The 24,741-nt window shown below is 37.6% G+C and overlaps 1 protein-coding gene across 1 annotated transcript in view; it reads right to left on the bottom strand.

The window, feature by feature from the left end:
- The window catches only part of PAM (peptidylglycine alpha-amidating monooxygenase), a 219,629-nt gene that overhangs the window by 136,234 nt on the left and 58,654 nt on the right, over nt 1-24,741 (bottom strand). The window contains exon 4 of the mRNA XM_007942482.2: nt 11,282-11,369. Within this exon, the coding sequence (XP_007940673.1) occupies nt 11,282-11,369 (88 nt within the window). The remainder of the gene's footprint in view (nt 1-11,281; nt 11,370-24,741) is intronic.

Raw genomic sequence — 24,741 nt, 5'->3', positions numbered from 1 at the left:
ATAGTGAGCCCTCCCTGGGTTTCTGAGGCGGTATCACTATGGAAGTAGATTGCCCAACCTTCCTTCCAAAGAATGGTTTGAACCGCCAGCCTTCTGGTTAGCAGTCAAGTACCTTAGGTACTATGCTACCAGAGCTCCTCCAAGAGAACTAGGTATCATGATTATATGACTGAATGGCAAAAAGCATTTGAATGAAATCCCTGCATCTTTTTGTTTCAGATGTCCACTTCCCATTTTAAATGAAAACTGTATCATATTTTTTCTACAGAAAATGACCAACATAATAAAGATGGTATTTTACTGTCGCTTTCCAAAAGAGCTCTACAAAAGTAGAGGACATTTGTACTATTTTTGTTAACAGGAAGTCTTAAGTCTAGGAAGCAAGGTAACTCTTGATCAATGGCTACTGTAACTTCAGACCTCATCAACCAGGCTTCTTCCTCTTGTAATTCTAACAGCTTCTCCTAAAAGCTCTCCCAGATTAAGCCAATTGTGAAAAGATTCACAGAGCTCCCTTGTGGTTTCTTCATATTCATAGTGAAAATGATGAGAATTAACATTTGAAAATAAAACTATTCTGGTGTCTCAAACTTTTACTATAGAACCCTCTTCACCTCTAATCCACAGGGAAACCATTTGGATGGCATGAATATTTTCTGACTGCACCAAGTACTGAAAAGTGCTAGCCTGTCATTTTGAATTATCCAAATAAAGCATGATTGACTGTTAAAGTACTCTCTGGTTGGATCTGTTAAAGGCTATTTAAAATCCAAGGTTACTCAGAGAAGATCAGAATAGATAACTCATTTCTTCCTTTGGCTAAAAAATTTATTTTTTTAAAAAATAAAACTGTCATACCCTCAAGTTAAATCTGTATGGTCTTAAATTCCAATTTTAATGTATCAGGTGTCTAATAGAACCATAGGCAGGAAAATTAATCTCAAGTTAGAAAGTTTCTTTAAACAACACAATAGCATTTGTGGAATATCTTTACCTTTCAAAACTGCATCCAGAAAGAGTCAGGTATTCAAATTCCATTAACTGCTCTGTAAACCCATAGGACATTTTTACCAATTATCAGACAATCCTCTATGAATTTCTATGCAATGGGTATTCATTAACATAGCAATTAGAAGAATACTTAATGGGAAAGTTTACTAAAGTAATGATTAAAAAGAACACCAATCTGATAAACAAGAAGCTCTAATGGTGCTGTGGTTAAGGCATTGGGCTGCTAACCAAAAGGTCGGTGGTTCCAAACCACCAGCTGCTCTGTGGGAGAAAGACAAAGCAGTCTGTTTCTGTAAAGATTTACAGCCTTGGAAACCCTATGGGATTGTTATGAGTTGCAACTGACTTGATGGCAGTGGGTTTTTTTGGTTTAGTCTGATAAACAGTACCACGATATCCCTCTGTTCCCATAAGACTGTTGTTGCTATGGGCCATCAAGTCAGACCTGATGCATAGTGACCCTTCCTTAGATTTCTGAGGTGGTATCACTACAGAAATAGATTGCCTAACCTTCCTTCTGAGGAGTGGCTGGTGGGTTTCAACCACCAGCTTTCTGGTTAGCAGTCAAATGCCCTAGGCACTACGCTACCAAAGATCCTAAGAGTGGCAATAAAGTCCTTAGGAGCAGATGGTATGTCTGTTTTGTCCACAGCAAATTCCCAGTGCCTAAGAGTTACTGGCCCATAAATATTAGTAAAAATGATAGCTCTGGTGGGTAGTGCCTAAGGCATCTGACTGCTACCAGAAGGCTGGTGGTTCAAACCCACCAATCACTCCTCAGAAGGAAGATTTGGCAATCTACTTCTGCAGAGATACCACCTCATATCCCAAGGAGGAGTCATTATTAGTCTAATTGACTTGATGGCAGTGAGGGTGAGGTTTCTATGTGCCAGGCACTATGCCAACTACATTAATTTATATGATTTCATTCAATTTTCATGAAGGTCCACTCAAACAGTCTTAGTATTCCCATTTTACAGATGAGGAAACAGAATAATACAAGTCATCTGACCAATATTTATTACAACTAAATAGTGGATAGGAACTGAACCTAAGACTCCGATTTCAAAGTTCTGACTCTATGCTAAATATTTTAACACTGTGAGATAACAATACTGCTATTCTATTTAACTTAAATACTAGTTGTATGAGGATGAAATAATGTTCCAAATTACAGTGTTTCTGTTGAAGCTGTCAAAATAGTTTCAAACATAGCATTCTATTTTATTAAAGCTGACATTAGTTTACTAGAATGGAGCAGTTGCCTAAGGAACTCTTCTAATCCAGGTCACCTAAAAGTTAGCCAAGAAATGTTTGACTGTTGGTGACTAGATACTAGAATAAGTTATCAACTGTATTTTAATGAAGTGATCCATCATATTACCCCTGAATTCAACATAATGACTCTTACAATATTAAAGTATAGAAAATAAACGAATATAATTATTTAGTCTAGCAGAATTATAAGAATTAACTTTGCTATTGTACGCAAAGACATTTTGTAGTGCTTAAAATAAGGGACAGTGTAGAATTTGGACATTTGTGCTATTTATATTTATACTGACAAGGATGTTATGTATGTTTAACATTAGAAATTTAGTTATCACAGATAAAACAAAGAGGGGATTTCAGAAGACACACTGAGTCACACTGCACAGTGTATAGATGATAGGTAGCTAGGGTATGGAAAGGGTGCACAAAGGCAGAGTATGTAAATAGCATTCTCAGCCAAAGAATTATTATCATCATAAGACAGTCAACAAAGTTGTAGACTAATCTGGAAACAACATCAACCAAAAAAGTATATTGTCATTGGAATGGGTAGCTAAGCAGGGTGTCTTACATACAGGCTTCTATATATACATTCATGGACAGCATACTATGCCTTTGGGCAAATGTCCAACTGCATTCACATCCATGGTTCCAACCCCTGTAAAGTTTATTATATTAAAAACTCGAGGTACATACAATGGTTCATATTAACGAATGGGTACTCCTTTGTGACACATATCAAAATATTTTTTTATTTTTACTGTAATATGTCAAAGATGTTTTCATGTATTTGTAAGTGTTTAATGTCTTTTATACTTAGAAAGCTACACTATGTACTATATACTAAGAAAAGGATCTGCCTGATGTTAGATAAGAACTATACATAAATATTCTGACTTACTTACAAATCTGAATTAAAAATAGACTTAGGAAAGAGACTTGCTCACAATCCAGGAACCACCTGTGTATAACATGGTATTTGCACATCAAAATCACATAGCATCCTATTTCACAGAAGGTATAGTGGGCACTAAGTGTTGCATGACTGTATGTTTTAGCTACTTTTCCCTTTTTCCTCATCAGCATCTGCAACCCTGTGGAGATTGTGGCATTTAAAAAGGACACAGCAGGTGATTAATAAATAGAAGCAGTTGAAAGGAATTTAAGCTAAAGCTTCATAGAATGGTAAAGCACTTCTGCTTCAGTTTGAGAATGATTCCAAGTCAGAACAGCTGGAAACTGCCTCATTTAGCCAGCTGTGATTCTTCTTCTCAAAAAACATCAAACAACCTGTGGAAGCTACTTTGATTTGTAAAGATTAATTGGTCATTCCTTAGAAATAGTTTTAAAATTAAGTATTAATTACTTAGACTAAAAATAATAATTTTAGCTCTGCACAGAAAATCATTCTGAAGTACAAGGATGAATAAATAAGATGCCCATTCACTTTACTAAATTCAAAACTCACTGCCATCGAGTTCAGATGTGACTCATAGTGACCCCTCCTTGGGTTTCTGAGGCAGTATCACTACAGAAGTAGATTGCCCAATCTTTATTCCCAGGAGTGGCTGGTGGGTTTGAACCACCAGCGTTCTGGTTAGCAGTCAAATGCCATAGGTACTAATCATCCAATATTTTTGAACACACAATCTTGGAGTTTTCAATCATAATCTGTATTAAGCCCTAAGTCCTGTTGTCAGCAGAATAGAAATAGACAAGCCAACATCTCACAGAAAACAAACAAAAATAAAAAAAAAAAGAAAGAAAAAAAAGAGAGAGTGAGCATTTGAGAATTACCAAATACCAGAACAATTAGTATGAACAAAATATCATGATTTTTAAAGCCCAAAATAGCTAACCAGTCATTATTTTTGAAAACTGCTTGTTAGAGTAAAAATAAAGAAAAGCATTTATAAAATTGACAAATATTTTAATTTCTGAAGAGCTCCTAAAATGTACCATATTATAGTAGAGGGAAGTAATAGATTCTTACACGTAAATTACCAAGTTTTTAGCATCTCCATTTCCTTACTGACCCTAAACAACCCAAAACAGCATCTACTCACTTACAGCTCATATTCAGCTTACAAATTTGAGGAATTCAGAATTGCCAAGCTTTGAAGTAAGGCAGCTAGCTCAATAGAGTCCAACAAATCATGTTATTGTTCTGCTTGCTCCAATCTTGGTGCTATTACTTTCTCTTGATCCCTAGATGCAATTAATTGTCTCCTCCCTTAAAAGCCTAAGAAAGAAAGTATTAGGGTTACATCTGACAGGTACCAGTGTCTTCTTTACACATGTCAGCAGAGCTGCTGCTTTTCCATCAGCTGGTGCCTATTTGCATCCTTGAGAGGTATGCTAATTTGAAATTGAGCACTAGGCCCACTCTAACTATAAAGGGACCACCCCATAGTATATTAAAAGGTTCACATCAATGTATGCAATTTAAATGCACATGCACATAATTAACTAGACACCATTACCAGTGTGAGCTTCTAATTTGGAATGAGACACAAAAGACTGGAATATGTGTAGAGGAAAAAAAAACAACTTTAAAATTAAAATGACTGCATAATGAAAACTGCTTCATGCTGTGTCTACTATTTTCATGTAAACTTAATATAACAGTAAATATATTTTAATGAACAGTAGAAAGAGGCAATTACACAGAGCAAAGGAGGGCAGCACCACAGTGAAGCATCATCAGAATAGCTCTTTGCTTCTACATTAAAGGTGCTGCCTGAACACAGAAGGTGAATTATAACTTGATCATTTCAGGGGAAAAATGTTTTCCATATTAAAGACACATACCTATTTGCCAATTTGCTGGCAATGGAAAGAGAACACACAAGTGAAAACAGGGCGGGAAATCCTAGCTAACAAAACAGAAAAGAAAGGAAATCCAACCTTGACATTTTTGACATGTTGAAAGATTCTATTACCTTTTTCTTCTTTCACTAAAACAGCTTTGTATACTTTTAAAGATATCCCTAGAGTTTTCAATATTCTTAAGCACCAAAAACCTTGTAGTATCATAATCACAAATATATGTAAACATTTGGGACTCAATTTAACTGTGTATAACTAGGAGCAAATAAAGAATGTATTTGCAACTATACAATGAATGTGATAAATTCCATGACTCAAAAATTTCAGGAAAATAATGCCAGACTTTTGACACTGATAGATTCTTGTTATTAGTATTATAATACAGGTGGGAAGATAAGAGGTTACAGTTGGGGAGGGAAAAAAAACTCTGCTGACAATCTCCAGGACTAAGCCTCTGAGGCCTTGGGGTGGGAAGTGCAGGATTTTTTGCGAAGCAACATAAAACTTTAGCCCATGAGATACCCTGTGAGCTCCAATTCTAAAGAGGCATGCATTTTGTAACATACTGAGGCATAAATAACTTTACCACCTTTAAAAAGGTACACATTGCTTTAGTTTAAAATCCAAAGGTAAATATTGCTAACTTCATTCAGAAAAAATATTTTTAAAGCACAAAGGCTGGATTGTGAAAATCAGAGTCACTATAACTGTGTTTTGTTTTTTTAATGCACATCTAGTTTGCAATATATATTTAGAAGATCATACTTTTAAATGCCATATGAAACACTCTAGGCTTGGTTAAAAGAAAATGAATCACAGCATCAACTACTGTCCTCATTCTATGGTTATACCATTGACTATTACAAACCTATATATAGGATAAGTGGGAATATAGGCTACCAGGCAGGTATTTTTAAATCTATTTAAAATGACATGGGTGGTCACTTCCAGTAAGATGGAGGAATAGGCAGACAAGCGACACAGACCCTCTTCTACAAAGAAAAGAAAAACCAATTGACAGAGATACAGAAGATAATCCTGGAGCCCTGAATTCTGAAAGGAACTATACAGAAGTGGGGGAGCTCTGGTAGCATAGTACTTAAGGCACTTGACTGCTAATCAGAAGGCTGGCGGTTCAAATCCACCAGCCACTCGTTGGAAGGAAGATGGGGTAATCTACTCCTGTAGTGATACTGCCTCGGAAACCCAAGGAGGGGTCGCTATGAGTTGGGTCCGACTCGATGGCACATAACAACAACAACATACAGAAGTGGATTAGTCACCAACTAGTGGAAAAACCTGAACAAAAACAGTAAGAACAGAGACAGTTGGAGCTGTGGATTGTCAGCTACTCTTATGGGACCAACAGCCTGAATATTTCCAAGTGGTGTTGGGACCTTAGAATTGACCTAAAAATCAGCTCTGGTCACCAAGGGCTACAGAGATGATCGTGCTGGTGGCCTATGAAGGGAAACAGCAAGGAGGGAGACAATCTGAGCTGTTGACTTTCCACTGTCTGGAGGCCGCAGCCATTTAAATTGTTAACACACAGCAGCCATTTTGGATATTTAAAGTGACTGACAGCACAGCCATTTTGAATCTTTACAAGTGGCAACCATTTTGGATTTTAAAGTGATAGCATCTCATTTGGATTCCAGGGACCTAAGAATAGGTTCTACTTGCCAAGGTTGGCAGGGACATATGAAAGGCTGACAACAGGAAAGGAGACAGGTGGTGAGTGTTTAAGTGCTGTCAACTAGTGACTAGAGGAGCACAGTACCCTGCTTGTGTAGATAACATACAAACAAAACAAAGAAAACAAAACTCATGGGCAAGTCACTCCAACAAACAATCACCAATTAATTAAACACAAAAACATCACAATGCCTTGGAGACAACAGAGCATTACAGTCCACACAAAAAAGCAAGATAAAGCAGGAGAAACAAGGGACCAGGATACAGACCCAAAACATATCCCTGAGGAAGAGGAAGCATTGGAACTCCCTGACAAGGAATTCAAAAGAATTATATCTAGGAATCTTCAACAAATTGAGAGACAGATCAAGGAAAACAAACAGAAAACCCTAGAACAATTTCAAAAGACAATACAAGAACGAAATGACAAAATAAATGAAAAATTAGAAATGATACAAAATCTACGGTTCAAACCCACCAGCCACTCCTCGGAAGGAAGGTTGGGCAATCCTACTTCCGTAGTGATACTGCCTCGGAAACCCAAGGAGTGGTCGCTATGAGTCGGGGCTGACTCAACGGCACATAACAACAACAACAAAATCTACACACAGAAATCCAGAAGATTAATACTAAATTTTCAGACATAGATTAGGCATTGAATGGGCAAAAGAGCAGAACTGAATCAATGGAAGACAGAATTAGGGAGATTGAAGGCAAATACCTGAACACTTCTCTGGAAAGGAATAAATCAGAAAAAAGATCAAAACAAAATAAAGAAAGCCTAAGGTTCATGTGGGATACCATCAAAACGATTAACCTACATGTCATTGGAATTCTAGGACAGGAAGAGACAAATAAAACCACTGAGAAAATTGTCAAAGATTTGTTGGAAGAGAATTTTCCTAGTATGATGAAAGATGAGGATATATTCATTCAGGAAGTCCAATGAACCCCAAACAGGATAGACCCCAAAAGAGAACCACCCAGAGAAATCATCATCAAACTTACCAAAATCAAAGACAAAGAAAGAATCATGAGAGCCCCATGGGAAAAACGAAAAGTTACCTACAGGGGGGCAACCAATAAGACTAAACTCAGATTTCTCAACAGAAAACATGCAGGTGAGAAGACAATGAGATGGTATATATAAAACACTGAAAGAGAAAAATTTCCAACCAAGAATTATGTACCCAGCAAAATTGTCCCTCAAATATGATGGTGAAATTAGGACATTTCCAGATAAGCAGAAATTAAGGGAATTTGTTAAAACAAGACCAACCTTACAAGAGATACTAAAGGGAGCCCTTTGGACACAGAAGCAACAACAGCCAACAACAACTGACCATTAACACACATGATGATACAACTCAGAAACCAACCCAGCTATGGAAGTATCCAAAGTAAATAAACCTACAAGACTATAAACAGTGAGCCACAGACATCAATTGATAAATGAGGACAACTACAAACCAAAAAGAGGGAAAAAACTGTGTCATTACAGAACTGCTAGATGGTAGGGAAGTCAAGACAACAGACTGTTCTAAACTTGGGAAGAAAACTGTAAATCACAGAGTAACCTCAAAGAAAAATGACAAACCTTCACATCAAAAAAGAGGACCAGCATAAATATTCAGCAAATATTAAAACAATAGCAATGAAGAAAGTGACAACACGATTCATAAACAAAATAAGCTCAGCATAGAAAATTATGTGGAACAAAGAAATCGACACCACGAAAAAGCACATAACAAAAATGACAGCAACAAATTCATATTTGCTGATAGTTACATATCTGGCAAGGGACTTATCTCTAAGATTTATAGCAGAAAAGTGGATGACCAAACTACAATACATACACATAATGGAATGTTATGCAGCACGAAAGAATAATGTAGAGTCTGAAAAACACCGCATAAGGAAGACATTATGCTGAGTGAAATAAGTCAATCACAGAAGGACAAATATAGTATTAGTTCCTTGTTGTGGAGGGTCAAGAAAAGGTTTATATATACCAAAGAAGACTTTCTTTGTTGGTTGCCAGGGGTGGGAGGGGAGGGAACACTACAAAAAAACACGCAAAACACTGACCCATGTCACTTTAGTTTTATGTATTTCACTGTACATAAATTATATTTCAATAAAATGCATTTTAAAAAAAGACATGGGTATAATAAAGTCATTAGAAACTCTAATCTTTGATGCAACTGATGGGCAAAACACAGTGGGCCGCCTGCTTGAGGTATGTCCATCAGTCCACACATCTCCAATTCCATCCTAGTAATTCCTCTCCAAACTGACTCTGTTTGCATGAAATTTATACTCATTGAATCACGGAATTTTAGAGAAGAGAGGGGCTTTATAAGTGATCTAGTGTAAGTGTCTCAGAAAAATGAAGAAATCCAAGCCCAGATGGCTGAGTGATTTGTCCAGGGAATGTAGCCAGTTGATTGACTGCTCTTTTCACTCAACCGTGTTGCCTTTCAAATAACAATTTTTGCAAAATAATGTATGTCCCAATAACTTTATTCAAATTGCTCTTTTCATTTTCATTTCCATTTTTCTTTGAATTCTCTCTTTTTCTAAACTGAAGTCTTTTGACTACTATATTTTACAGATTGAACAAAAGCGTAATTAAGAATATTAATAAATATTTTTAAAGGGCCAAAGTAATAAATACCTGGGCTTTGACATGCCCTTAACATAAGAACAGGATCGATTCATTTTATGTAATTTTTTTAACAACTGGAACCATAATACCATTTAAGTGATGTTTTATTTTCTCACTCATTCCCTTTAACCAGGATGACGCTAAGCCCGATTTTAAAAGCTTACATCCTTTCTAGCTGTGGTCAATAATTCTAATCCAATGGTAAATATTGCTAATTTCAGAAGTAATATTTTTAAAGCATAAAAACCAAAGGATGTAATCTGCTGAATAAAATTCAAAGAAAGCTTGAATAATCTTTTAATCACAGAGTTTTATTTGCAAAACTTTACTGAGAGCAAAAACTGTAATGCTGATTTGCTGACTCTATTTATACAGAAACCTAGTCATGTGAGTTGGATTCCTATGTGATATGCCCCTTTCATCAAATAACTTAAGCCTATTAACAAATGCTTTGATAATACTTGGTCCATGGAGATTTCCACTAATTGCCCTGTGCTTTTAACAGTTCCAAATACATATTACAATTGTTTATTATAAAACTGACTGGAAAGCAGTAGCTGCGTGCCTCACATCAGGCAAATGAATATTAGGATACATAAAGAAGGGACTGTTCATCTATATGATTATATAAGGACAGGGCCTTTCCAATGCAAAGTAAGACATATCAGTCATTCCGGCCTGTTAAATACATAACCATAATTCTAGGTGTGGGAGAAAAATGCAAGGCTTTAAATACATGGTGATTGACACTGATCTAAAAGGACAAGAATCCCAGTGAACAAAATGAAAGGGAAGATCTCAAGCCCTCATTAAATGCTATAAGCATTTGGGAGTAGAAAACATTATCCTAGAACCTTCCATAACATCTGCTAGAGCTCTGGCATCTGACAGCATTGAATAGATATTTATTGGTTGTTCATAACATGGTATTAGACTTACAGCACTGACAAGAATAAATTCCAAAATTGCAATAGTTATTGAATAAATGGGAAGTTGGGCAGTCAGATGGAAATACTTAATATTTCAAACCAGATAACCTACGTTTCAATCCTGGTTTGCACTACCCAGCTGTGCTGTGTTGAGCAAGTTACTGAATCTCTTTGAGCTTCAAGTTCTTTGTCTAGCAAATGTGGATAACTATACCTAATCTGTAGGGTTCTTAGGTTAAAATGAAATAGTGTACAGGTCCCCTCATACAATGTCTGGGACAAAAAAAAGTGCTCTATGACTGTAGCCATCATACTCTTTAGGCAGAATCATGAACTTTAAAAAACAAATATCAAAATATCCATTACTTAAATGTTCAGTCTTTCTTTACAAGCTATCTGTACCTTGACACATGATTATCTGCTACAATAAACCAAAAAACCAATCCCACTGCTGTTAAGTGAATTCCAACTCACAGAGACTCTAAAGGACAAAGTAGAACCACTCCATAGGGTTTCAAAGGCTGTAAATCTTTTCAGAAGCACATGGCCACATCTTTCTCCTGAGGAGTGACTAGTGGGTTCAAACCACCAGCCTTCTGGTTAGCAGCCAAGAGCTTAACTACTGTGCTACCAGGGCTCCTATCTTCTACAATAGATTTATATTTATTAAGGCAGTAACAAAGATTGATGAGTATGCACTGCAGTAGAATATAATAACTGCGATAATAATACCATTATAACTACCAATCCTCGTTTTCTGAAAAAGAACTATTCTGCCCATTTATTAATCAGCTGCAAAATACTTGTATAGATGCACATTGTACTTATAAGAAATAAATGTTTTATATCCCTCTATGCTATGAGCCCATTCCCTTACCAGTAACTTCCAGTGGACGCAGGCATATTGCATCCAAAAAGTAACATATGATGGACAGTATCCATGCTGGCACGAGGTTTGAAGTCAACTGTGAGAGAAAATGACAGATGAATGTTAATGCAAGTTACAGTTCTGTACACAAATGTCACAAGAAAACACATCTTTGAACAGTAGAATAGCCATACAACAAAGATGTTTCAATGCTCTCTTCATAGAACGCTCTTGTTGTATTGAGTATCTTATTCCATGAGTGTGAATTAATAATTTGATTTAGTAGGATATTAAGGTGTTATATAATAAAAGAAGAAAATAATAATAGCTAAATATTATACATATATCTCTTTTTTAAATGAAAGACCCCTTTTAAATTGGTGACAGTATTATCTAGGTATAAAACGAAAGCTCCAGGCTATGTATGCACAATACATTCCCTTCTAGATTTCCATAGAGTGCTGAGTATTATAAAACACAGCACAAAACTGCAGAGAAACAGAAACCACAGCAAATAGTCAAAACATAAGCAAAAGGATCCATAACCCAATTTTATTACCATCTAACAATAATAACAGTAGGCACTGGGATGTACATGGAGGAATGATTTACTAAGAAAGAAAAATAAAAGTTGAAAATATATCTTGACAGACATAGAGAAGACTTAAAATTACTCTCAAGGATGAGCACTGTGCACTTGTTAGAGGGATACTGAAACTCATACAAGTCATTTTTCTAACTCTTCTAATAACTGTGGTTGAAAGACATTAAAATAAAAAAATAAATAATGGGAAAACAAAGAGAAAATTAAAAAATAAATGACATCATTACCTATGATCAACATTGAGTAAGAGGTCCCTTTCCTGGTCTGGCTTTTGCTCATCTTCTTTGATCCTCATAAAAAATGCTGCCCAGTATCCAATAGCAGTTTATAAGTCATCTTTACTCATACAGTGCTAACTACTCTAAAATGATCTTAGGTCTCAGTTGTTTGCAGAGGTGCTTTTAGCCCTTGTAGTCTGTCTGATAAGTTAATATCATTTATTGCCAAAATGTGTAATGCAGAGCTGCCGAGACACCAGGACACGGAGTTGTTTCAGAGAAGCAGTTTATTAGCACTCCCGGGTGAGGTTCTCATGCCCTAGCATCAGGGCCAGAGAAGTTGCACCCCCGGGCAGGGAGGATAGATTCTTATAGACACAGAGAGGACCTAATTGGGGACACTAAGGAAATGACAGGGTCCTCCAAGGAAACGACAGCGTCCAATTAGCTGTTAGCACAGGTCTGCACCTAATTAGCATGAAGGGGCTTCACAGGAGGAAGTTTGTCATTGCATGGGACTTTCCAGCTGGGCGGGTTCTGTCACTTTGGTTGTCTTATCAGGCTGTCTCATCAGGGCCTGACACCTGGAGGAAGCTGCCAACTGACATATTGGTGGCTTGGGTTTACTTCGGCCTAACAAAATGCGTATGTGTGACTTAAGTATCTACAAATTTTAAAATGTGTTACGTCAAACTATAGAATCATGACTTTCAAAATGTGGCTAACCAGAAAACACAGGATACCTAGTGTGTGCTATCTTGATTTATAACTTTCAAGGGAAATATATCTTTCATTAACTGTACTGAAAAAATAGAAGGTAAAACCTAACCACTAAATCTTGAGTTTTTCATAACATCATTTAAAAAACTAACAAAGAGACGATGGCTGGAAAATGGATGATATAGTTTGAGGCTTTGTTTCTATTACTAGACAAAATGGTAAGCCTTGAAACAGAAGATACCTTGGAAGGAAAGAATCAATTGGAAGTTAAAACAGTTCACAAATAAAAGCAAATCATATTGTTACCAAGCCTAAATTTGTTAGCAAGAAAAATGGAAGAAAAAGAGGGATTCTATCTGTACTGACTGACTTACTCTCAAGCTGAATGAAGAATGTCCTTCCTCCCAGCTAGTACTCCATAGATCATTCCTTCCAGAAGTGCAACTGAAAAAGGCCTGAGATGGGAGTGTCAGGTCTTTATTTGTCTTTTACTTATCTTAAAGTTATTTTGGTATATGATGTAACTTGTTACATTCATTTTTACCAAATTGCTTATAAGATTCCATGGACATCCACAATGTTTTCTGACTGCATCCTCTTCCCTCTTTTTGTACGTAAACATCTCTTTCTCAATCCATGAGGGCTTGTCAAATCAAAGACCCAACTCCTCTGCTTTTTCTGCACTTACGGATGATCACACTGATTTCCCTCACTGGATTGTTTTATTAGAGGTGGATTATATTTTTAAACATTTTGCCACACTTGAATCATTCTGAGGACTGTAGTAATAAACCAACAGGGTCAACTACAGTTTGTTCCAAGAATTAAACTACTGAATGTAGAACAATGTGCATTTGAGATGTCAGCTTAAAATCCAGATGCAAATATCGACAGTTGGACAGTTGTGACCCTTGCTCAAGAAAAAGGTTAGAGGATTACAGATTGGAAATCACTCAACAAGTGAATCCTGGTGCCATAAGGGTGTACAAAAGCACCAAAAGTGAAAACAGGATCCGTAGAGGAGGCTCAGGACAGAGCCTGAAGCATAGTGCTGAGCTATTAGGCTCTTGGCAGGAGACTAACCTTCTGGTTAGCAGTCAAGTGCCTTATCCACTATGCCACCAGAGCTCCTGACACCAACAGTGATCATTTTTATATCACTGCAGTGGGTGTACTGCTGTGAAACAAGGCAAAAGTATTTTTGAAAAAAGAATAGACTATCATTCATTTTATAAAATGAAATGTTAACAGACATAAGATTCAGGTAAGGATAGGAGGGAGATTTGTTGGGAGCAGAACAGACCATAAAGACAGTGTCAAAACTCTGTGCCTGCTCCTTAGGAAAGAAAAACAAACATTTTGGCTGGGCCCTTTCTGATGCAAAAGGATCCTACCAATTGTCCTTTGTAAAGTAAAGGGCATATCTTAATTATTCAAAATGTAACATTGTCTGAATCTTATCTCATTCTGACATACTATTTTAAGCATCAGTTATTTTTCTCACATTGAACTCTTATGGGGTATGTGTTTAATTTTGGTTTCTATATTGAGAAATAAATCAATATCTTTAATGATAGTAAAAGAAAAAGGCTCAGAGTTCTCTGCCATCAGAATGTATTCTCACTGACTCATACATTCCTACAGAAACTCAAGATCTAATTTAAATGCTAAGTAAATTATTGGTACAGGGTGAAAACAGAAACTAACCATCTCTTTCATATCCTAAAGAAAGAGTATGGTATCTAAATATTTATATAATTATTGCACAAAATAAAATTCACAGCAAGCTGAAATGAAAAATACCTTCAGCAAAAAGGGAATGCTGTAATAAAATGTAAATCGAAAACAAACAGTAGATGCCTTAAAATAAAGTAGTACTTGGCCAATTTCATCAAATGGCCTGCTGCCAGTAGAGCTGGGGAAACTGAGAAAAGATAAAGTTGACAGGCTCATTTCCTGGGTTTGCTCCATTCATATTTATCTTTCCTGGCTTTGCAAAATGAGACTTCACCCTTAGTGAATAAGAATAAGGTCCACTGAGGACAAGATACACATATGACTATGCTGGAGATTTCAACACTACACAAAACAGAATATTGAAAAAATTTTTAAACCACATCTAAAAGAAATACCTCCTTCTTTCTTTTTCTCCAAAGAAAGAGAAGATCCAAGGGGCAAAGAGCTAGGGGATAATAATGAAAATAACTGCATTTAAATGTGTGAATCTGACAGGCAGAATAAACAGAGGCAGCCTTGTGATGGTGACAAATATGGCAAAAACACAGTCTTGTGAGAATACAAAGTGATATTATATCCAATAAGATTAAAAGTGCCATCGACCCTTCGACTTCAATTATATGATGACAGTTACTTAACTGCAAATGGTACTTCAGCCTCCCTGGGAAACAGCTTAGATTTTTCTGATGTATAAGATCAGGGATAATTTTACAGACAAATAAGTTTGAGTAATCCTAGAACTACAAACCTCTGAAAGCTAAGATTCAAGAAATAATGACTCATGCACATTAATTAAAGGAATTATGATGACAACGCAAGTGCATTGGTTGGAAGATTCCTCAAAGGTTAATATCAACTGAAATGAAAGACTCCAAAGTATGTGTGTGGGTGACATATTGAGTAGAGTGATAACAAGGTCTATTTTCCAGAGTTCTAAGCAAAATCTGTTGTAACTGCGTGAGACTGCTTGGATTTATGGCCTCTCTTGGGCAACATGAGACAGACAATCAGGACCATAAAATGTCTAAGATCATGACCTAGGAGAGAGTTTCATTTAGTACTTAGCTTTCTCTCAATCTTTCCCTTCTAAGTGGATATCAAGGTCAGCATGTCAAAGTTTTGATTTATTTGCCATACTCAGAATGTGGAAAGATTCCGAAGAGCCCATATAGGCAAAGTGGAGGAACCAGAGATTTTGGATATATCCATGTACATATAATCTATCCTATATTACCCCTGGTAGTGGAAGGAATGCCCTTTTTGTCTAGAGGAACACTAGAGACTATGAAAAATTAAGCCACTGAATAAAAAAGAACTGACTTTCAAGTTTGGTTCTCCAGAATTTATACATTCTAGTGTCATTAGAGATAATCATTGTTAACTTTTCTTTTTATTCCCCCGTCCAACAGAACCTTTTTATCAGAGGCTTATTTAGTGCACTGTACTCCCTGCCCTAGCCCTAGCTGTGCATCAGAATTACTTGTGGAGCTTGTTAAAAATGCAGGTGCCCATAGTCAACCCTAAATGACAGGATAATGCAAATTCCTCCTCTTTTCTTCATCAATATCTCAATCAAATCTCCTGAGGTCATTCCCAGGGAAGTGCTTTTGTAAGTTTCACAGATGATTTTGACTATAGTTAACATTTTTGTTGTTGCTGTTGTGAGGTACTGTCTAGTCAGCTCTGACTCACAGCAACCCTATGTACAACAGAATGAAACACTGCTCAGTCATGTGCCATCCTCACAGACCATGCTATATCTGAGCCCGTCACTGCAGCCATTTTGTTGAAAGTCTTCCCCTTTTTCAATGACCCTTTGCTTTACCAAGCATGATACCCTTCTATGGGGAATGGTCCCTTCTGACAACATGATCAAAGCAGGTGAGACAACATCTGGCCATTCTTGCTTCGAAGGACCATTCCAGCTGCACTTCTTCCAGGACAGATTTGTTCATACTACTGGAAGTCCATGGGACTTTCAGTACTCTTCAACAACATGACAACTCAAAAGCATCAACTCTTCTTTGGTCTTCTTCGTTCACTGTCCACCTTTCACATGTGTATGAGGTGACTGACAATACCATGGCTTGGGTTAGGCGTTCCTCAGTCTTCAAAGAGACATCTTTGCTCTTCAGCACTTTAAAGAGGTCTTTTACAGCAGATTTGCTCAGTGCAATACAACATCTGATTTCTTGACTTCTACTTCCATGAGTATTGACTGTGGATATTTTTAATGGCTAAAAATATTCTATTATGTGGGTATACAGAGAGTTTAGTTACCTAATCTTAAACTGGAATTTCACTGTTCTTGTATACACCCACTCCTCACTTATTAACTATTTCACTATCCAACATTTTGCATTTATAACAGCTTTGAAAAAATTATCAGGCAGTGTCTCCAATGGTCCGGGCACCACATAGTGCCAATGCCAGCCAAGGCATCTTCTGCAAGCAACCCTGAATGATATACTGGAAGCCCCAGTGACAAATGGGCCACATGAGGGATGGCAGCTGACCAGCCCTGGGAGGCCTTCTCTCGATAATCTTTGACGCTCAGTTTGGCCACAGAGGGTATGGGGAAATGGCAGGATAATGCAAGTTCATAGTCAAGCAGTAAGAGCCAGGGCAAGAGCCTGAAGGTCCCACGTAGGTCAGTAGGCAAGGCAGGAAGGAGAGAGAGGGAAGGGGCCATGCTGGGCTACTGGGGTGAGGCTGACAGAGGATGACAAGTGTGGTCCCCACCTGGGACTGGCGTCAGGAGGCAGTAGGTGGAAGACAAGTGGGGTTGTCCCTGGGCAGGTGGCTGTTGGCGAGGACAAGTGGGGTCCCCACCTAAGATGGGCAGCTGGAAGCATCGGGAGGCAGATAACACTTCATCACCCCCACCCCCACCCACTGCAGGCTCCATAGTGTGAGGAAAGCATGGTGGGGAAGGGATCTTGTTGCCCCACACCTATTCTAAGATATACCAAGGGTGCCAGACAGGCAGTGACTTGGGTAATACTGTCCTTAGCTAAGGCACAGCTCCTAACTCCTGCATAATGCCGATTTCACATAAGGACCTGATCTCTGGAACCTAACTATGTCAGTAAGTGAGAAGTGCTTGTAATGAACAGGGCAAATAGGAAAATCAAGGTTTCTTCTTAAATAAATATATAAAAAGCATTTCTGAAGGTAAAAAGTGGTTGATATTTTAGAGTTATTTTATTAACAGGTATTATCAGAACTGCGTATCACATCATGTACTTTTAGCTGTATTGTCTAAAATTGTTTTAATGACTGAGGTTTGAAGCAGGCCTACAAATGTAGTCTCTAGTGATTATGTACATAGATGAGCTAAAGAGCCAGTATTCTAAAATTGCTAGTGCTTTCAAACCATATTCAATATTGAGAGAACTGGAAAGGTATAAGGTCCATGAAACAATTAATAATAATGTAAGAATTGAATTAAAATTACAGGTCCAAAAATCTTAGCATTACTCCTTTAAACATGTCTTTATTTCTAAAAAATAAAAATTATATCCCAAAAACCATTCATAGGAACTGAAGATAGTAATGCTCCAAATTGTAATTTAAGTGTAGGATATGATCAACATTAATGTTCATAATCTTGTAGTTTGGCCAGAAAAGTTCAGATAAATGTAAAGCTCACAGCACTGCAGTTCATTTGGCAGCATGTTAAAAAACCTGCAGCAATGGCATATTAAATTATCTTCCACTAGCTTCCTCCATAACCATAAAACAATTCTATACTAAAATAGAGACCTTTTTACTTGAACATTTTTAATCAGAAAGTTTAATAGCAAATTGTCATTAACTCTTACTAGCATGGACAATGATATACAATGCATAAAGAATCCCAAACGTGGTTTATGAGGACTTTAAGCTGCTGTTGCCAAATTAACCAAGAAAAAAGATAACTGAGCAAGCCTTTAAATGGAACATAAATTTAAAATAAAATAATCTTTAATTCTGAATAAAGGAATTTCAACACAAAAAGGAATTGAACTTCTAGATGTTAGAACTTTTAAAATTGAACTTTTTGGTATATGCCAGAAGCAACTAAATAAAGAATCAATAAATAGACTTTATCAGCCATATCATGCAGGATAACATAGCATAAGCTTCACTAAGCACCATTTTTGTAATGTCATTCCTATATAGTCCCCTATTAATTCTTACAGAATCAAATCCATATCTAATTTGTTGCCTTTTAAGGCCATGCATGTTGTTGTTGTTGTTATGTGCCGTCGAGTCGGCCCCGACTCATAGCGACCCCTCCTTCGGTTTCCGAGGCAGTATCACTACGGAAGTAGGATTGCCCAACCTTCCTTCCGAGGAGTGGCTGGTGGGTTTGAACCGCCAGCCTGCTGGTTAGCAGTCACGTGCTTTAGCCACTATGCTACCAGATCTCCAAGGCCATGCATAACATTGCTCAAATCTTCCAAGCTCACCACATTTCTAACATGACAACCCCTAACACACACTCTTCACTCTCATGAGGAAGCCCTCCTCATTTAATAATAATAATCACTAATACTTTCTGAGAGCTTTGTATGCCAGGCAGCCATTTACTCCTCACCACTATTCTATGAGTTTGGTCCCCCTCCTCCTGCCCCCTGTCCAAACAGATGACCCTTAAGGAAAGAAAGGTCAAGTTATTCATGGTTATCCAGCTACAGGTGGTCCAGCTGGAACCTGAATGCAGAGTGGTTTGGCTCATAACTTGCTCTTTAACAGTGTTTAATACAACACTGTCTCTCCTACTTGTGACCACAGTGGCAGTGTTCCTTTGTGCTCACACTGTGGGCCTCTGGATTAGTCTCCTTCCCTCTTCAAATTCAAATAAAACCATTTTTCCAGGTCGAGATAAAACCTTGCCTACCCCTCTTCCATGAAACCTTCTCTGACTAGACCAGTTCAGACTGGTCTTTGAAAGTTGACCACTAAAGCAGTCCATACTGAAACAGATGAAATGACAACTTCAGAATAAATGACTGTCAAAATGCCACAATGACCCCATCCCTACCCTATCACTAAGGACATTTATACATCAAATTTTATTTAAACCTGGGCTTTCTGAATTGGCCAATTCACTGGGGTCATTGCTGTTGTTAGGTTCTGTCAAGTCAGACCCCTACTCATGGTGATCTTTTTGTGTGTGTGTGTGTGATTTGGGTGAAGATTTACAGTGCAAATTCACTTTCCATACAGCAGTTCACATATACTTTGTCTCATGTCATTGACCACAGTTTACCACAATGCAACAGCTCTCCTCCCACTTCCTCCCCATAGTTACCACTTCCCAGTATCCATCCCTCCATACTCTCCTGCCCCCTGAGCTGTCTCCCTGTGCCTAAGCAGCCCTTCCTTCTCCCATGATTGTTCTCTCCAGGGCGTGTGTCTACTTGAGGTAAATGTTTAACTCACATGCCTGTACTTTGTTTGGCTGGAAACCACAGGTGTGTGTTCAATTTCAGACCTGAAGGGCAGCTAGGGGCCATAGTCTCAGTGGTTCCACCAGCCTCTACTGGACCAGCAAACCTGGTCCCAACCATCTTTTTTATTTTTTTTTTCCCCTCCAAATGATTTTGAGTTTTGTTCCACATTGTTCTCCCTCTCTATCCAGGATCTCCTACATCCCTTCCAAGTGGATGACAGTGGTAGCCGGACACCATCTAGTTCTTCTGGTCTCACAGTTGTATAGGTTGCAGATTGGATGGTGTACCAGTCGTGAGGACTGATTGTTTTCATTAATTTTGGTTTTCTTCTTTCTTCTTTGCTCTTGATGAGGAGAGATCCATCATTGCATCTAGATGGCAGCTTGCTAGCTTTTAAGATCCCAGTCGCTACTCACCAAAGTAGGAGGTGGAACAATGTTTTGTATAGTATGTTATGCCAATTGAGCTTGATGTCCCCTGTGACTATGGTCCCAAGCCCGCAGGATCAACTACTCAGTCACTCTGGGTAGCTGGCTGTGACCAAGCAGTGACCACAACCTTGCCCCTTGTCAGCTCTACTATACACCTGGGGATTCTGATCATTCACATAAACTTATAGGACCATTGTCTGCCAACCCTATATATGATCTTGGATACACTCCCTCTTTCACAGACATACCTAATCGTTTAGCCTGTTCACCTATCTATTCATCCATATACCCATGTTTGCCTTCACTGAGAACTCAGTACTGTTTATGCAAAACATATTTGTTGTCTGTACTTCCCATGTACCTCTCTATGTCTTTCTCATCCTCAATGCTGTCATATTGGTCACTCACATTTGGTACGTTGCCATTCTCTTCACTACTCATGGTGATCTTATGAGTAACAGAAGAAAATAATGCCCAGTCCTGCACCATCCGCATGACAGATTGTACAACCGATCCCCATTGTGATCCATAGGCTTTTCACTGGCTTATTTTTGGAAGTGTATCACCAGGCATTGCTTCTTAGAACCTTTTAGTCTAGAAGCTCCACTGAAACCTGTTCAACATCATAGCAACATGCAAGCCTCCAGTGATAGGTGGTAGTTGTGCATGATGTACCTAGGCTAGGAATCAAATGCAGATCCCCTACACCGAAAGCGAGAATTCTACCAATGAACCACCACTGCCCTACTGAGGTAGGGCTTGGTTACATTTTGACATTGTTTATGGTTATAAGTTGCCAGAGAGTCAGTAGCAACTCATAGCGACCCTATGGACAACACCACAAAACACTGCTGAGTTCTGCACCATGCTCACAATCCTTGCCATGTTTGAGGCCAGTGTTGAAGCCATTGTGACAATCAATCTCATTGAGGCTCAATGACCCTCTACTTTGCCAAGTTTGATGTCTTTCGTGAGGAACTGGTTCTTCCTGATAACATGTCCAAAGGACAAGAGATAAAGTCTTTCCAGACTGTATTCTAAGAAACATTCTGGCAGAACTTCTTCCAAGACAGATTTATTTGTTTATTCATCTGGTTGTCCATGATATATTTAATATTCTTTGCCAACATAATTCAAAGGCATCAATTCTTCTTTGGTCTTCATTATTCATTGACCAGATTTCCCTTTCATATAAGGTGACTGAAAATACTATGGCTTTGGTTATGTGCACCTTATTCGTCAAAGTTGTACCTTTGGTTCTTAACATTTTAAAGAATCTTTTGCAGCAGATTTGCCCAATGAAATGTCATTTGATGGCTGCTTCCTTGACCACTTATTGAAGGCCCAAATAAAATGAAATGCTTGACAATTTCAGTATTTTCACCATTTATCATGGTATTTCTTATTGGTCCAGTTGTGAGGGGTTTTGTTTTAAGTTGAAGTGAATTACTAAAAACTGTAGTCTTTGATCTTCATCAGTAAGTACTTCAAGCCCTCCACACTTTCAGCAAGCAAGGTTGTGTCATCTGCATATTGTAGGTTGTTAATGAGTCTCCTTCCAAACGTCATGCACGTTCTTCTGCTTATAGTACAGAATCTCAGATTACAGGCTCAGTGTACAGATAAGCACAGAATAAGTATGGTGAAAGGATACAAACCTGATGCACACATTTTCTGATTTTAAACCACACAATGTTTGTCTGTTCTGTTCAAACAACTGCCTCTTGTTCTGTGTCCAGGTTCCTCCTGATCACAGTTAAGTGTTCTGGAAACCCCATTCTTCACAATATTATCTATAATTTATTATGATCTACATAGTCAAATGTGTTTGCACAGTCAATGAAATACAGGTAAACATCTTTCTGGTAGTCTCTGCTTTTGGCCATGTTCCATCTGACATCAGCAATGATATTCCTTGGTGCATGTTCTCTTCTGAATCTGTCTGGAATTTCTGGCAGTACTTTATGTATGTACTGTGCAACCATTTCTGATTTATATTTAGCTAAATTTTATTTGTGTGTGATATTAATGACATTACTCAATAACTTCTGAATTCCGCTGGATCATTTTTCATTGGAATGGGTACAAGTATGGATCTCTTCAAGTCTGTTGGCCTGGTAGCCCTCTTCCAATTTTCTTCGAATAGACAAGTGAGCACTTCCAGCATTGCATCATCCATTTGCTGAAACATCTCAATTGGTGTTCCATCAATTCTTGTAGCCATTTTTCCCCCAATGCCTTCAGTGCAGTTTGGACTTCTTCCTTCAATACCATCAGTTCTTGATCATACGCTATCTCCTAAAATGATTGAACATCACCACTACTTTTTGTTACAGTGACTGTGTATTACTTCCACGTTCTTTTGATGTTCCCTGTGTCATTCAATATTTACCCCACAGAATTCTTCAATATTGCAACTTAAAGCTTGAGTTCTTTTCTCCAGTTGTTTCAGTTTGAGGAATGACAAATGCATTCTTCCCTTTCAGTTTTCTAACTCCAAATCTTTGCATGTTTCAGTATAATTACCTAATCTCTTGAACAATTTCACAGTCTCTTCTGATATCCATTTTGGTCTTTTATTTCTTTCCTGTCTTTTGAAATGACCCTTTGCTTTTTTCATGTATGATATCCTTAGTGTCTGGCCTTCAATCAATAGTATTCAGTGAGTCAAATCTACTCTTCAGATGCCCTCTAAATTTAGGTGGGATATACTCAAGGTTGTACTTTGTCTCTCATGGACATTTTAATTTTCCTCGGCTTCAATTTGAAATTTCATATGAGCAATTGATAATCTCTTCCACAGTTGGCCCAAAGCCTTATTCTCACTGGCCTTGTTCAGCTTCTCCATCGTCTCTATCCACAGATGTAGCAGATTTGATTTCTGTGTGTTCTATCTGGGGAGGTCTACATTTATGGTCACCTTTTATGTTGTTGAAAAATGGTATTTCCAGTGAGTAGGTCATTGGTCTTGCAAAATTTTATCATGCAATTTCCAGCCTAATTTTTATCACTGAGGCATTATTTTCCAACTATTGATCCTTCTTCTTTTTTCCAACTTTCACATTCTAATCATAAGCAATTAGCAATGTATCTTAATTCCACATTTGATTGATTTCAGACTGCAAATGTTGGTGAAAATCTTCAATTTCTTCATCTTTCACATTTTGACATGACTGCATTAAAATAGCTGTGTTTAACATGTCAGTTACTTTATGGTGGTCACTAAAGCAAAACTAAACCAAACTCACCACTGAGTCAATCCCAACTCATAGTGACCTCTTAAGACAGAAAAGGACAGTGTAGAACTGCTATACAGGGTTTCCAAGGCTGTAATCTTTATGAAAGCAGACAGCCGTATCTTTCTCCCAAGGAGCAGCTGGTAAGTTTGACCCGTCAGTTTTGGTTAGCAACTGACATTTAGCCACCATTCCTGACTTTCTTGTTCCTCTCCTTCACTTCCACCCTGATACTGATCCTCTCTCTTAACATGCTCACTTCTCTCAGACACACACCATCTCAAGATATATTAAAGCACATAGTCTGAACCAAAGTTCTAGAGTCAGAAAGATTTAAGGTAGAGTCCTGATTTTAACACAGCCAGTCCTGGGTTATGTCTGATTTAACTACAATTCATAGATAGCCAACATCCATAAAGACTATTACATTAAACACTGGAGCTATATACAGTGGTTCATAATAACAAATAGGTGGTACTTTGTGATGCACATCAAAACATTATTATTATTATTGTATGTTAAAAATGTTTTAGTGTGTCTAGAAGTGTTTCTTTAATACTTCTTATGCATAGGAAGGGACACTATACACTATATAATTGACTGACTGACTTTAGATACAAAGTGTACCTAACTGTTCTGACTTACATACAAATTCAATGTAAAGATAGACTAAGGAGCAGAATTCATTGATACTCCGAGACTGTACTTACTAGCTGTATAACTCAAATTAAGCTTGCTTACTCAAGCCTAAGTTTCCTCACTTGTGAAAATTATATGAGTATCTATCTCTGTATAAAAGCAAATGAAGAAACTACAAGGCAAAAGTTGATATGTGTGATCACAAAAACACCATCTTATGTATACCAAAATACACGACAGATAATAACAAAAGTGAAAGGGAGAATATACGGAAAATATGACAAAGGGTTAATATACAAATAAATACCACAAAATAAAAAAATTAGGGAGGAAGCAGTATTTTCAATGGACATAATGGAAAAAGACATAAATAATAATTATGAGAAATATAAGAGGTCAAGAAAAATTTTTTAAAAGGGTCACACTGAGTTATTCCCAAGATG

The sequence above is a fragment of the Orycteropus afer genome, unplaced genomic scaffold, assembly GCF_000298275.1.
Source record: "Orycteropus afer afer isolate SDZICR_OR568_19922 unplaced genomic scaffold, OryAfe1.0 scaffold00091, whole genome shotgun sequence".
Classification (NCBI taxonomy): domain Eukaryota; kingdom Metazoa; phylum Chordata; class Mammalia; order Tubulidentata; family Orycteropodidae; genus Orycteropus; species Orycteropus afer.
This window is presented reverse-complemented; position numbering and strand designations above follow the sequence as displayed.